The 13,540-nt window shown below is 46.1% G+C and overlaps 1 protein-coding gene across 4 annotated transcripts in view; it reads left to right on the top strand.

Moving 5' to 3' along the window:
* DENND2B (DENN domain containing 2B) overlaps positions 1 to 13,540 on the top strand; it is a 120,174-nt gene that overhangs the window by 61,491 nt on the left and 45,143 nt on the right. For all 4 annotated transcript variants that reach the window (XM_003919814.4, XM_074401066.1, XM_010341691.3 and 1 more), the window contains exon 2: positions 1,173 to 1,277. In XM_003919814.4, the coding sequence (XP_003919863.3) occupies positions 1,198 to 1,277 (80 nt within the window). In that variant the 5' untranslated portion in view covers positions 1,173 to 1,197. The remainder of the gene's footprint in view (positions 1 to 1,172; positions 1,278 to 13,540) is intronic.

The following is a 13,540-nucleotide window of genomic DNA, read 5'->3' as shown; positions in this document are numbered from 1 at the left end:
TGTATATAACTTTTACTTTAATGGGTATTAGAAAAAATATGATTAGCATTTCCAGCTCCCAATTTCATGACGTATACTCAAATGTTATTTTATCGTAATGGTTATCCTTGAACATCTTATTTAAAATAAGATACCCTCTTCACTCTCTTTCTCTCTACTTTAAGTTGTTTTTTTTTTCTTTCTTCCTTTTCTTTTTTCTTTTTTTTTTTTTTCTTTGAGACAGAGTCTTGCTCTGTCACCCAGGCTGGAGTTCAGTGGCACAATCTTGGCTCACTGCAACCTCCTCCTTCCAGGTTCAAGCTGTTCTCCTGCCTCAACCTCCCAAGTACCTGCAACCACACCTGACTGATTGTTGTATTTTTAGTAGAGACAGGGTTTCACCATGTTGGCTAGGCTGGTCTCGAACTTTTGACCTCAAGTGGATCCACCTGGCTCGCCCTCCCAAAGTGCTGAGATTACAGGTGTGAGCCACCATGCCTGGCTCTACCTTGCCTAATTTTTTTTCATTCTACTTATCATCACCTTACATATTATACGCAAATGTACACTTATTATCACACCCATGATAATTTATGTGTGCTCATTGTCTGTTTTTCCCCACTGGATGTAAGCTGCATGAAGTTAGAGACTTTGTATTACTCTTTGCTAGATTGCATTTGCCTTGGACATGGGTGCTCAATAAATATTTGTTGAATGAATAGTTTATTGTTAAGGATGAGGTTACTTTTTGTTAAGAAAAGGAAGTCAGTTTCAAATGTATTCAAGAAAAATATTGAATAAATAGTATGTCAGGAGGTCTTTAATTTCTTTCTTGCAAATATGGCAAAAAATATTTTCTTGCAAATATGGCAAAAATCATGGACCGTATGGAATGATGGAAGCTGAGGAAACTTTAAGGGAACGAGGAGAGATGGATGGAGATGGAGTTTCTTGGGCTTCCTTTTTTTTTTTTTCTGTGAATTGATGTTAACTCACACTCTTCCCTATTCCAGGCCAGGAGTTTCTTGGGGCTCTGAAGCCGTAACACATGGAGTTAAATGTTACGTGGGAAAGTGGTTTCTACCACCTGCCACAGAAACCCTCTTGGCACTTTTGGCGGTCATCTGGAAGATGTTCAGGGTGCTTTTGCCTGCCCGTGGAAACTTGGCTTACAGGCGTTGTCTTCTTTGCAGGGCTCTGGGTTTGCAGAGAGCCGAAATGACCATGACTGCCAACAAGAATTCCAGCATCACCCATGGAGCCGGAAGCACTAAGGCCCCTCGGGGGACTCTGAGCAGGTAGGTTGGGGAGCGCTTGTTGGGGGGTGGCATCAAGGGACCTGGGTGGGATCCCTCCAAAATGTAAATAATCATCATCTTGACTGAAAATCATCCAGGTGACTGGTCTAGGCCAGCTTATGCTGACCATTAGGCAGAATATATTTTCTAGTTCTATAAGTTTCCATGTGAGATAGCAAACAGTAGCCTTAAAACCAGCTTTGCTTTGTGCCTAGCATTCCAAGGATGGGGCAGCAAGAAGCAGCTGATGTTCTTCTGGCTGTAACTTTTTCCCATGGTGGGGAGAGCTTGAGGCCTGTGCCTAAGCTAAGCTGCACTGTAGTGAGGGAGGCTGACTGCACTGGGGTAAGGGTGGATAGGCAGTTTTGCATATTAGCACAAACTCCAAGCAGCAGTCTGGGATTTATAGAAGTTTAGAGAAACCCTGGATTTCGGGATCACATGGATTTGGTTCAAATCCAAGTTCCAACCACTTACCAAATAGTGGGCTCTCAGAACGTTTTCCTGTGCCTTGTAAAATCTTCATTATTTTATCTGTAAAACAACAATAATGGTAGTTGTCTTACAGAGTTTCTGTGGGGATTAAATGAGATCATGTATGTCAGTGCTTAGCGTTATGGCTGACATAAAGCTACTCAATAAATTTTAGCCCCTTTTCTAGGATGAGATCAAAGCTTCCACAACTCACAGGTACACAGATAGATGTACATTACTCTCACCAGGGCTTCTCTGATCTTGGCCAAGGCTGGACACTGATGTCCTAAAAGAACCTTTAGTCTCTTTTATTAAAGCTGTGTACCTTTCGTAACCCTTTCTGCTGAACCTCAGGTAGTGGACAAATTTGGCTTATGGGGCCTCTGGCTGTAGGTTAGATATCTGTGAGAAGGATGCTCAGCTTTGGTTTGCACAGGGCTAGCTCCTTCCTGGATATCTGGCTGTGCAGTACTCTGCTGAGTCTAATAGGATTTGGTCAGAGGTTGTGGTAAACGTTTGGTTCATTGAGAGCTGGAGTCCAGATATAGTTGGTATAATAGTACATGGATATAACCCCTGGGGAGTGACTGTCATGAAGGAGGCAGGAGTTCCCCACACCATACATACAGGGCCTTATCCCAGTAGAAACAGTCTGGATGGACTATGCCAGACAGGGGTTGATGGACTCTGACTTGTTAAGTACATAAGACCTTGGGACTTAGCCGAGGAAACTGACTTTCCACTTTGCAGTAGCAAGCCTGACAGGAACACCCCCTGCCCAGGCAGTCCCTCTAATTTAGACTTGCCTTGGTGGCATAGCAGCTTTCCTGGACTGGGTGAGGCTGGGAATGGCAAGAAACAACTTCTTGGGCAAAGCAGGTGGAGAAACTGACCTCTTCCAGAACATGTTGGTGTCCAAGGCAGAAACAGGTCAAGGTCTCAGAGTCTTTGTCTCCCAGCCTGCTCCTGGGAACGTTGCTGGGTTCTTGTCAGCCTGGTGGCATTCTTACTGTGAGCTGGCAGATGGAGCTGGGAATTAAGGTTCCCATTTTTTAGACTATCACACGACTGTAGGAGTGAAACAAATATATGTGACTTGTCATTTTATACATAATTTTAAAGAAATTGAGTATTTAGGACCTGACATGGAGATTACCATTCCCAGCAACTCTCAACTCTTTTAAATATTCTTTTTTTTCCTTCTAATTTTCACCATGCAGGAATGGGGTAAAGGGGTGGGAGTTGGCAGTATTTACATTAAGTTTCGAAGCAGACTCAAGACTTCTGACAGGTGCTCCTGTTTCTGTTTGGAGTAAATGCCGCCGCCGCCTTCTTCGTTCTTCTTCTTTCTTCTTCTTTCTTTCTCCCACCTGCAGCTGTCTTGATTGAGTTATAAAAGGGTGGTGTCACCTTTTTTTTTTTTTTTTTTTTTTGAGACAGACTCTCGCTCTGCCGCTGAGGAGAAGTGCCCTGGCCCTCGGCTCACTGTAACCTCCACCTCCTGGTTCAAGCAATTCCCCTGCCTCAGGCTCCCAAGTAGCTGGGACTACAGGCACCCGCCACCATGCCCGGCTAATTTTTGTATTTTTAGGAGAGACGGGGTTTCACCATATTGGCCAGGCTGGTCTCGAACTCCTGCCCTTGTGATCTACCCACCTCGGCCTCCCAAAGTGCTGGGATTACAGGCATGAGCCACCGCGCCCAGCCTTGTCTCCTTACTTCTAAGCGTTTTCAGAAACTGCTCTTCCTTTAGCTTCTCAGCATGCTTGCCATTAAAACATGCTAGGTGGTGTTTGTAAATATCTGAGCCTCAGATGTGCCTAAAAAAAAGTATCTTTCCTGCCTCACTTTTTTTTTTTTTTTTTTTGAGACGGAGTTTCGCTCTTGTTACCCAGGCTGGAGTGCAATGGCGCGATCTCGGCTCACCGCAACCTCCGCCTCCTGGGTTCAGGCAATTCTCCTGCCTCAGCCTCCTGAGTAGCTGGGATTACAGGCACGCACCGTCATGCCCAGCTAATTTTTTGTATTTTTAGTAGAGACGGGGTTTCACCATGTTGAACAGGATGGTCTCGATCTCTCGACCTCGTGATCCACCCGCCTTGGCCTCCCAAAGTGCTGGGATTACAGGCTTAAGCCACCGCGCCCGGCTCCTGCCTCACTTCTAAGTCTCACTTCCTTCCTACCACATTTCCGCTTCTCTCCTTCCCTCCCTCCTTTCTTTCCTGAGAGTCTGACTTTTGGTGTGAAGTTGCAGGCCTCTGTGGCTAGTGACACTCTTCTCTCAGAGACTACCCCTGGGGTGTAGGCATTATTTAGACATTGTGATCTGGTGATTTCCTTGGCTGCCTTCACCCCTGGCCACATCTGGGTGTGTTCTTTGGGCTGAGTAAAACAGTAAATCACCGGTACATTTAGGAAGGCATTGTCGGTGAAATCGGAGGGTTCTCCTAGGCACCAGGCTCTGTGCTGGGCACTGGAGGGCAAAGAGGGATGATTCATTCTCTTTCTCCAAGGTATTTACAACTTTGAGTGATTATCTTGGCACCTGAATTTCTTAGTTTGACTTTTCAATAGGTGTTTGGTAGTGACCTGGGGCCCTTTTATCATTGTCAGCACATGAGTCCAAGGAGGAGACTCCTCAGTGTGACCAGAGCTTTGGCTGGGGAGGAGAGGGGTGCTGGGGCCTTGGAAAGCTGGGTCGTTGACACTTTGGCTACTTTGGGGACCTCCACATCATCCACATGAAGGCAGAGGAGTCCAGTGGTTCTAAGAGGCATTTGTATCTAGGTTTAGGGGAAGAGGGAGGTCTGGGTAAAGAAAACTGGTGGGGGTGCGCAGATGGGACCCTGTGTAACTGTCAAAGTGTGTATTTGAAGGACTGTACCCTTAATTTGCGTAAGACTTCACCTGGTGCTAAAGCCAGTCTGGGTTAAAGACCCTGGTTTCCATTCCTTAGGTTTTCACAGGTGTGTTGCTACTTTATTCCTTCCTTTTCCTTTACAGCTTAGTCTTGATTTGGCAGGAATGTGTAGGAGGAAGAAATCTAAGCTATTCATGTGACCGCCTAAGTTTTGTTCTTTGCTGTGTCTTGGTCTCCTGAAGCAGGTTTCCTTGTCTTTGTTTTTGTTGGTGACGTTGAACAGGGATACTGTTTCATCCTTACCTGTCAGACAAACTCTCCCCAAGGCTGTTCCCACTTCAGCTCACAAGATATGGCTGCATCCAGCTCTGGGGTTCGGGGCTGGGATTCTCAAGCCTCTTCTTAATTCTAGAGGTCAGCCTTTACTGTGTTGGTGTTGATGACCTGGGATGGGACTGGAAGCAGGTTGTTAACTTGTGAAAAAGGAAGTATTATGTGGAGAGCTAATTCAGCTGTGTAGATGGGGGTGACCTTTGCCACTTACTGCTCTCAGGAGATTTCACTTGTGCAGGAAGACCTTGGCAGGCCGCAGGGGCTCTTCTCAGAAGACCTGTTGATTTCCTCCACAGCTTCTTCACTGTGAAACTCCAGCACCTGGGTCATTGCAACTTGGAAATAACAGCCTATATCAGCCTTGAGTTTGGGAACTTTGCCTGTGGTAGGTGCCGAGTGTCTGTAAGAATAGATAATTCTAGGACAAGGACTTCGATGTCTTTCTGTGTTCCTAGAGCCTGGAGCAATGCCTGGCACAGAAGCCATTGGCTATGTGTCGATTAGCCAACTAAGTAGATGCGAGAGCAGCCTCTTCGAGCATAGTCTGTTGTGCTACTTGAGTCCTTATGGTACCTTCCTAATGGGTCATCTCAGCTTTGGACTCGCTCTTCATCTAGTCTATAGATTCTTCGAAAGGCAGAGCTGAAAGGAGGCTTTAGATCTCATTCAGCCTGACCCATTTGATTTACAGATTGGGAAACTGAGGCACAGAAAAGAGGAAGTACTCCTTAAGGATCTAGAACTAATAGGAAGAGGAACTCAAGCCTGCCTCCCTTGATCCTTCCGTTATTTTATTATCCCACCACATTCCCTTCCTATGCGCATTCCTGGGATCTTCCTGCTCCGAAAGTACTGCTATCCATGATAAAGTCAAGCTTAGCCTGGTTTGTAGGGCTTTTTCAGGATCTGGCTCTGGTCTTTCTTTCTGCCCTAATAGTTCACTTGTTCTCTAATGCAAACTTTACGTTTCTTCCAGTCTAGATGCAAATGTTCCCTTCTCTTCCAGTGCTTCTCTTGACCATCCAGTTAAGACGAATCCCTGTCCCCTGTGCATTGACTCAGAATCTTTGGTTTAAAAAGGCCAAATGACACTTATCATATAGTATCTCATAGGGTCGATATTTGTGTGGATCTTACTTACTCTGAACTCTTTGGAGGCCCAATGCATCTCTGTTGGGATGTTAGAGTTGGAAGAGATCTTGAGATATATCTGGCTCAGTAATTTACGTTACAAATGAGGAAGCTGAAGCCCACCTAGCTAATTGGCAGTGGAGCCATGATTTCAACTCACATTTGCAGGTTTTTATGCAGAGGGTGGCCTCAGTTTGTGATATGGTGAAATCCAGAGATGTCTTGAGGTTCCATGGCCAATGTAGTTAACATTAGATCAGGGAGAAGCTAAGAGCTTAAACAGAAGAATAATCTTCTGAGTAGCTCTGGGTAAAAGATAATGCTGCAGGGCCTGTCCTGGCCATGGCAGGCCCCCCTCAGGAGGACCTGTGGCCACAGCCCCTGTTGCCCGAGATGCTGCCTCGAATCCAACTTTGATGCTGTCAGTACTGGTCTGGTTATTTATTTGTGCATAACAAATGACCCCAAACTTAGTGGCTTAAAATAAAATGTACTGCTCACCAATTGGAATTTTGGTAGGGCTTAGCAGGGAAAGCTTGTGTCTTTTCCTTGCAGCATCAGTTGGGGTAGCTTGAAAGTTGTGGGTGACTCAATGGCCAGGGGCTGAAATCATCTGAAGGCTTACATGTGTGACAGTTGATGCTGGTAGTCAGCTGCAACTTCAGCTGGGGAACACCTGCATGTTACCTCCACACTTGGCAGCATGCCTTCATAGCATGATATTTGGGTTCCGAGAGTAAGAATCCCAGGAAAACAGAGCAAAAATTCATGGCATGTTAGTGACCTAGCCTCAAAAGTCAGATAGTTTATCTTCTATTGTACTGTGTTAAGACAGTAACAAAGGGCTGCCTAAGCTCAAGAGAAGGGAAGAGAATTTCCAACACCTGATGAGAGGAATGTCAGCATCTCTTTGTAAGATGGTATGTGGAATGGGATAGCTTATGATACCTATATTTGGAAAATACAGTCTGCCACAGTCTGCCCTCTGGGCACAACAATTCACGTCTTTCCCAGGTGCAAAATACACTGAATCTCTCCCCTAAAATCTCAGGTCTCATCTTATTCATGACATCAGCTTGAAGTTTGTTGCAATGGACTCTCGCCAAAATCAACTCCAGAAAAGGCTGGGTGCATGGCTCACACCTGTAATCCCTGCACTTGGGGAGGCTGAGGCAGGCGGATCACTTGAGCCCAGGAGTATGAGGCCAGCCTGGGCAACATGGGAAAAACCCATCTCTACAAAAAATACAAAAATTAGCTGGATGTAGTGGTGCACACCTGTGGTCCCAGGTACTCTGGAGGTTGGGGTAGGAGGATCACTTAAGCCCAGGAATTGAAGACCAGCCTGAAACCGTCCCTCTACCAAAAATAAAAAAGTTAGCTGGGTGTGGTGGTGCATGCCTTTAGTCCCAGCTACTCTGGAGGCTGAGGCAGGAGGATTGTGTGAGCCTGGGAGGTGGAGGTAGCAGTGAGCTAAGAGTGCACTGCACTTCAGCTTGGGCAGAGAGTGAGACCCCGTCTAAAAAAAAATCAGGTTCAGATGTAGATAAGACTTCTGGGGTGCAGGTTCATTCCTTGTATGCAGCTTCTTGAGTGTTGCTTCTTGCTGTGAAGACCTGTAAATTAAACAGAATATATATCTGCTACCCAAAATACACTGGTGTGACAAGTCTAAGGTAACCACTGAATATACTTCTTTTCAAAAAGGGGAAAACAAGAGGCCCCCAGCAGTCACTGGTTTGATGTATTTCTCATATTCAGTGGGGCATCTGTTGCTAATTCTTTGACTAGGTGTTGGTTCATTGACCTTGTCTCTAGCTGTGCCCTCTGGGCTTTTGGTTCTGCCCTCTAACTCATCTTTTCTTTTCCATAAAAGTAGCTCATGGCCAGGCATGGTGGCTCACACCTGTAATCCCAGAACTTTGGGAGGCTGAGGCAGGCGGATCACAAGGTTAAGAAATTGAGACCATCCTGGCCAACATGATGAAGCCCCGTCTCTACTAAAACATGCAAAAATTCACTGGGCATGGTGGCGTGTGCCTGTAGTCCTAGCTACTTGGGAGGCTGAGGCAGGAGAATTGCTTGAACCCAGGAGGCGGAGATTGCAGTGAGCCGAGGTTGCACCACTGCACTCCAGCCTGGTGCCTGCTGACAGAGAAAGACTCTGTCTCAAAAAAAAAAAAAAAAAAAAAAAAAAAAGTAGCTCATTACTACAGGTAAGTAGATTTCTCCATCTGCTTCGTGCCCATGATACATTAAGGGTCCAAAGTCTTTTCTTCATTTTGTACTGTCTCTGTTCTTTTTACTCCAAGCTGATAAACTACCTTTAAACATTTTACGGGTTTCTTATGAATCATTTTATAATCCACTATAATAACAAAAAGCACACATGCAAATCACTTCAAGATAAGCCCCTTGGCCAGGTGCAGTAGTACATACCTGTAACGCTAGCACTTTAGGAGGCCGAATTGGGAGGATTGCTTGCACCCAGGAGTTTGAGACCGGCCTGGGCAATAAAGTGAGACCCTATCTCTACAAAAAAAAAATAATCAGGCATGGTGGTGCACACCTGTAGTCCCAGCTACTCTGGAGGCTGAGGTGGGAGGATCACCTGAGCCTGGGAGGGTGAGGCTGTAGTGAGTCGTGATGGAGCCAATACTCTAGCCTGGGAGCCAGACCTTGTTTCAAAAAAAAAAAAAAAACCAAAAAAAAAAAACCACAACCAGATAGCCCTCTCTCTACTTTGATTTGGATTTCTTGTGAGATTGCTATGGGACAAAGGTTTTTAAGATTCTTAGGAGCCTTATTGTCTTCAGAGAGGATTTGCAGGACCCACTCGTAAGATACTTAGGAGGCCTTTTGTCTGTTCTATGAGGCAACACTTTTTTTTTTTTTTTTTTTTTTTTGAGATGAAGTCTCACTCTGTCGCCCAGGCTGGAGTACAGTGGCACCATCTTGGCTCACTGCAACCTCTGCCTCCCAGGTTCAGGCAATTCTCCTGCCTCAGCCTCCTGAGTAGCTGGGATTACAGGCATGTGCCACCACGCCCAGCTAATTTTTGTATTTAAGTAATTTTTTTTTTTTTAAACAGAGTCTCATTCTGTTGCCCAGGCTGGGTGCAGTGGCATGATCTCGGCTCACTGCAGCCTCTGCCGCCCAGGTTCAAGTGATTATCCTGCCTCAGCCTCCCAAGTAGCTATGATTACAGGCGTAAGCCACCACACCTGGCTAATCTTTGCATTTTTAGTAGAGATGGGGTTTTGCCATGTTGACCAGGCTGGTCTCAAACGCCTGACCTCAGGTGATCCACCTGCCTTGGCCTCCCAAAGTGCTGGAATTATAGGCATGAGCCACCATGCCTGGCCAATTTTGGGGGTCTTATCAAAGGGTTTTTCAGTCTCACTTTAGATTTTTTAAAACAGATTTATTGAGGGACAATTAAAGTACAATAAATTAAGTAATTTGAAGTATGCAGTTCTCTCTCTCTCTGTCTCTCTGTCTCTCTCTCAATAGAACCATCACCACAATCTGGAAGCCATTTCTTAATTTGATAATTTTTTCCTGCTTAGAGAGACTGGCAGTGAAAAACAGTTTTATTTTCTGACCCAACAGGCCCTTTCTCATTTGTGATTCCTTTACATTTTAACAACGAAACAGCTCCTTCCTAGCTTACCTCTTTTCTCTGTTTTACTGTAGGCAGCTAGAGCAAGTCAGGTGGTACTTTCAGCACTATGCCTGCAAATCCCCTTAGCTAGTTCATCGATTAATTAGCTGTATTTCCTATTATCTATGTTAACCACAGGTCACAAACTTTTCAATGCTATGAGGGTTCCCTTTCCTCTGGCTTCCAATAGCATTTCCTTACTTTCCATTAAGCCCCTACTGACAGCCCAGAAGTCACTGTTGTAAGATTTTGTTTCAGTAGCACCTCTCTTGCAGGTACCAAAATGTATTCCAGACATCTACCGCCATCCACCCCTTGCCAAGAAAAAGATGTAATGGCATAAAACAACCATGTTCTCATGCTCCCAGACTCCATGGATTAGGAATTCAGACAGAGCACTGCAGGGATGGCTTGCCCCTGCTCCATGATGTCTGTCTTGGTTAAAAAGAATTCAAGGCTGGCTGGGCACAATGGTTCACACTTGTAATCCCAGCATTTTGAGAGGCTGAGGTGTAAGGATCACTTGAGCCCAGGAGTTCAAGACCAGGCTGCGTAACATAGAAAGACCCTGTCTCTACAAAAAATAGTAATAATAATAAAATTAGCCGGGTACGCTGGAATGTACCTGTGGTCCCAGCTACTCATGAGGCTGAGGTGGGAGGCTCACTGGAGCCCAAAAATTCAAGGCTGCAATGAGCTGAGATCTTGCCACTGCACTCCAGCCTGGCAACAGAGTGAGACAGTCTCTTTAAAAAAAAAAAGAAAGAAAAAAAAAAAAAAGACTTCAAGGCTTAGGGTGGCTCAATGGCTAGGGGCTGGTATCAGCTGGAGATGTCTTCACTCCACGTCTCGGGGATGCTGTCTGTTGCTGGGACTTTACCTGGGACTGCCAGCCAGAACACCTACATGTACTCTTTCCACATGGCCTGGGGTTGCTCTTAGCATGGGAGACAGGAATTAGGAGCTGCTGACTTCTTTAGGCCTTGGCCTGAAAAGTAGCACCACATTATTGGTATTGAATGCTTGATTGATAGCATACAATACACATAATGTACCCAGATTTAAGAGGAGGGGTTATCTTGACAAGAGGCATGTCAAAGAACTTGGGGGCCACGTTTCAAAACCACCACGAGTGCCACTGGCATGGTTTCCTGGAATTGGATTTGCGTCCCTCTTGGCTTGGTCTAATGCCTGGCTCTGCTTTATACAGCAGCCCAGTCTTTACTGGACAAGGGCACTGGGGATGTTCCTGCCGGGCATCAGTAAGGAACATGATGGGCATCATTAAGCCCTCAGAGAGGGCTTCTGCAGTGTCAGTATTCTGTGTTCACTGCCGCTGCTATTTAGAGGGCTCGGGTTTTCCTCCCAGAGAACAGCTCAGCAGTCTACTTGGCGCTTCCTTAGAAGTCAGCTTGGGGGCAGACAGGTGTGGCTTCCATAGATTCTTAGATGTGCTTTCTGGAGGTGAAAAAGTAACTGAATTTATGCTGTTACTCTCACTACCTTTCACTTCCCCTGACAAGCTGTAGGGACCTGGAGAATCTCTATAGATGGTGGCCTAGATATAGCCCCAGTTAGGGGCTGAGGCTGCCCTGGACTCTGTTGGAGGCTCGCAATTGAGATGCTTGCTTTGGGAGCAAGAAAGCCAAGTTGTGAGTATCACTCTGTCCTTTGGCTTTTTTTTTTTTTTTTTTTTTTTTTGAGATGGAGTCTTGCTGTTTCACCCAGACTGGTGTGCAACAGCACAATCTCTGCTCAGTGCAACCTTCACCTCCCAGGTTCAAGTGATTCTCCTGTCTCAGCCTCCTAAGTAGCTGGGATTACAGGTGTACACTACCACACCCGGCTAATTTTTTTTTTTTTTTTGTATTTCAGTAGAGAGGGGCTTTCACCGTGTTGCCCAGGCTGGTCGCAACCTCCTGAGCTCAGGCAATGCACCCGCCTCGGCCTAGCACTCCCAAAGTACTGGGATTACAGGCATGAGCCACCGCGCCCAGCCCCTTTGGCTTTCTATCCGGACTTTTCTGGAGTGGGATGTCTGTGTCTTGTTACTGGGTAAGCTTCTGCTCTAGGCCGAGGAACAAACTCTTGGACTTGCTGACTCAGTCAGCCTTCCTCCATTTTCTCCCCCTTCATGCTCAGCAGGTGGCCTTGGGGTAGCACAGTGAGAATGCCATCCACAGAGTTGGGGCAGTCACTGAGTGGCAGGAGAATGGTGATGCCGCTAAGCCAACAGGGCTCTTAGTTGAGAAGCCTGAGAATGCTGAATGGCAGGCCACCATCCAGGCAGTTTCATTTGAAGCAGGCTAGACATAGCTTAGTAGTGTTGGAAGCGTATTGGACACTGAGCCCTGCAGACAGGCTCACTTCATGGCCCTCATAGCACATCCTGGTGTCTCTGAGGCTGTTTCCAGGACTACTAGGACTTTTTCCCAACGAGCTCCAGCTTGGTCCCTTCTTGTTACTAACACTTGTAGTAGCCCTGTGAACAGAAAAAGCAGAGCACCTTGGGGCATGCCGAGTTCATCAAAGACTAAAGATAGCCTTTCCTCCAAAAAACGTTCCTTGGGGAACCTGACAATTTGTAGGGCATCCCTTAGCACAGATACTTCCTGTTGTGGTACCGAAGAGGGGCCTGCATCACTAACCCAGGGATTGGGGCATGTTCATATGAGACACTAACAGAGGGAATATTGTACACTTTTCACTCTCACTTTCTGTCTATGTACATGTGCACACGTATAAATGATGCTTTTTCTTTCCTTTTTGTTTTGATTTGTTTTGTTTGAGACAGAATCTTGCTTTGTCACCAGGCTGGAGTGCAGTGATGCGATCTTGGCTCACTGCAGCCTCCGCCCCCAGTGTTCAAGGGATTCTCCTGTCTCAGCCTCCCAAGTAGCTGGGACTACAGGCACATGCCACCACGCCCAGCTAATATATTTTGTATTTTTAGTAGAGATGGGTTTTCACCATGTTGGCCAAGATAGTCTCTATCTCCTAACCTCATGATTCACCCGCCTCAGCCTCCCAAAGTGCTGGGATTACAGGAGTGAGCCACTGCACCTGGCTGCTTTTTCTTTCCTTGTATCTTTTATCAAAATTTTTTGAGACAGGGTCTCACTCTGTTGACCAGGCTGGGGTGCAGTGGTACAACCATGGCTCACTGTGGTCTTGACCTCCTGGGTTCAAGGATCCTCCTGCCTCAGCCTGGGTAGCTGGGACTCTGGTCCCAGCTAATTTTTAAGGTTTTTTTTTTTTTTTTCTTGTAGAGGTGGAGTTTTACCATGTTGACTAGGCTGATCTCTAACTCCTGGGCTCAAGTGATCTTCCCACCTTGGCCTCTCAAAGTGCTGGAATTACAGGCATGAGCCACCATACCTGGTCCACAATACTTTTTCTTTGAATTTCTCTCTCTTTCCATACCTTAGCATCTGTGTGTGTGTGTGTGTGTGTGTGCACGCACGTGCGTGTGTGCGTGCACGTGCATTTATGGTTCTCTGTTTCTTTTAAATTTCCTTTGCGTTCTCCCCTGCTTGCTTTTATTTGTTTATCTTGCTACATCTCTCCTCAAAATATTGGTTTTGGCCAGTTGCATGCTGCAGTGTTGGCATCCGTACCTGTGCTGAGCGGCAGAAGTGGCGGCCTGCTGACAGGGCCCTGGCACAAGTGCCCAGTTCCACAGCGTCTACCTCCCAGGGGCATCCTCTGGGATTGTAGAATAACAGAGAGATGATAAGAACAGTCTTGGGTGTCTGGTGGCTGCTTTGTATTTACTTAAAAAATTATTTCTTTTACCTTTAT

The sequence above is a fragment of the Saimiri boliviensis genome, chromosome 6 (assembly GCF_048565385.1).
Source record: "Saimiri boliviensis isolate mSaiBol1 chromosome 6, mSaiBol1.pri, whole genome shotgun sequence".
Taxonomy (NCBI): Eukaryota; Metazoa; Chordata; class Mammalia; order Primates; family Cebidae; genus Saimiri; species Saimiri boliviensis.
The sequence above is the reverse complement of the archived record's forward strand: the minus strand, read 5'-3'. Positions and strand labels throughout refer to the sequence as shown.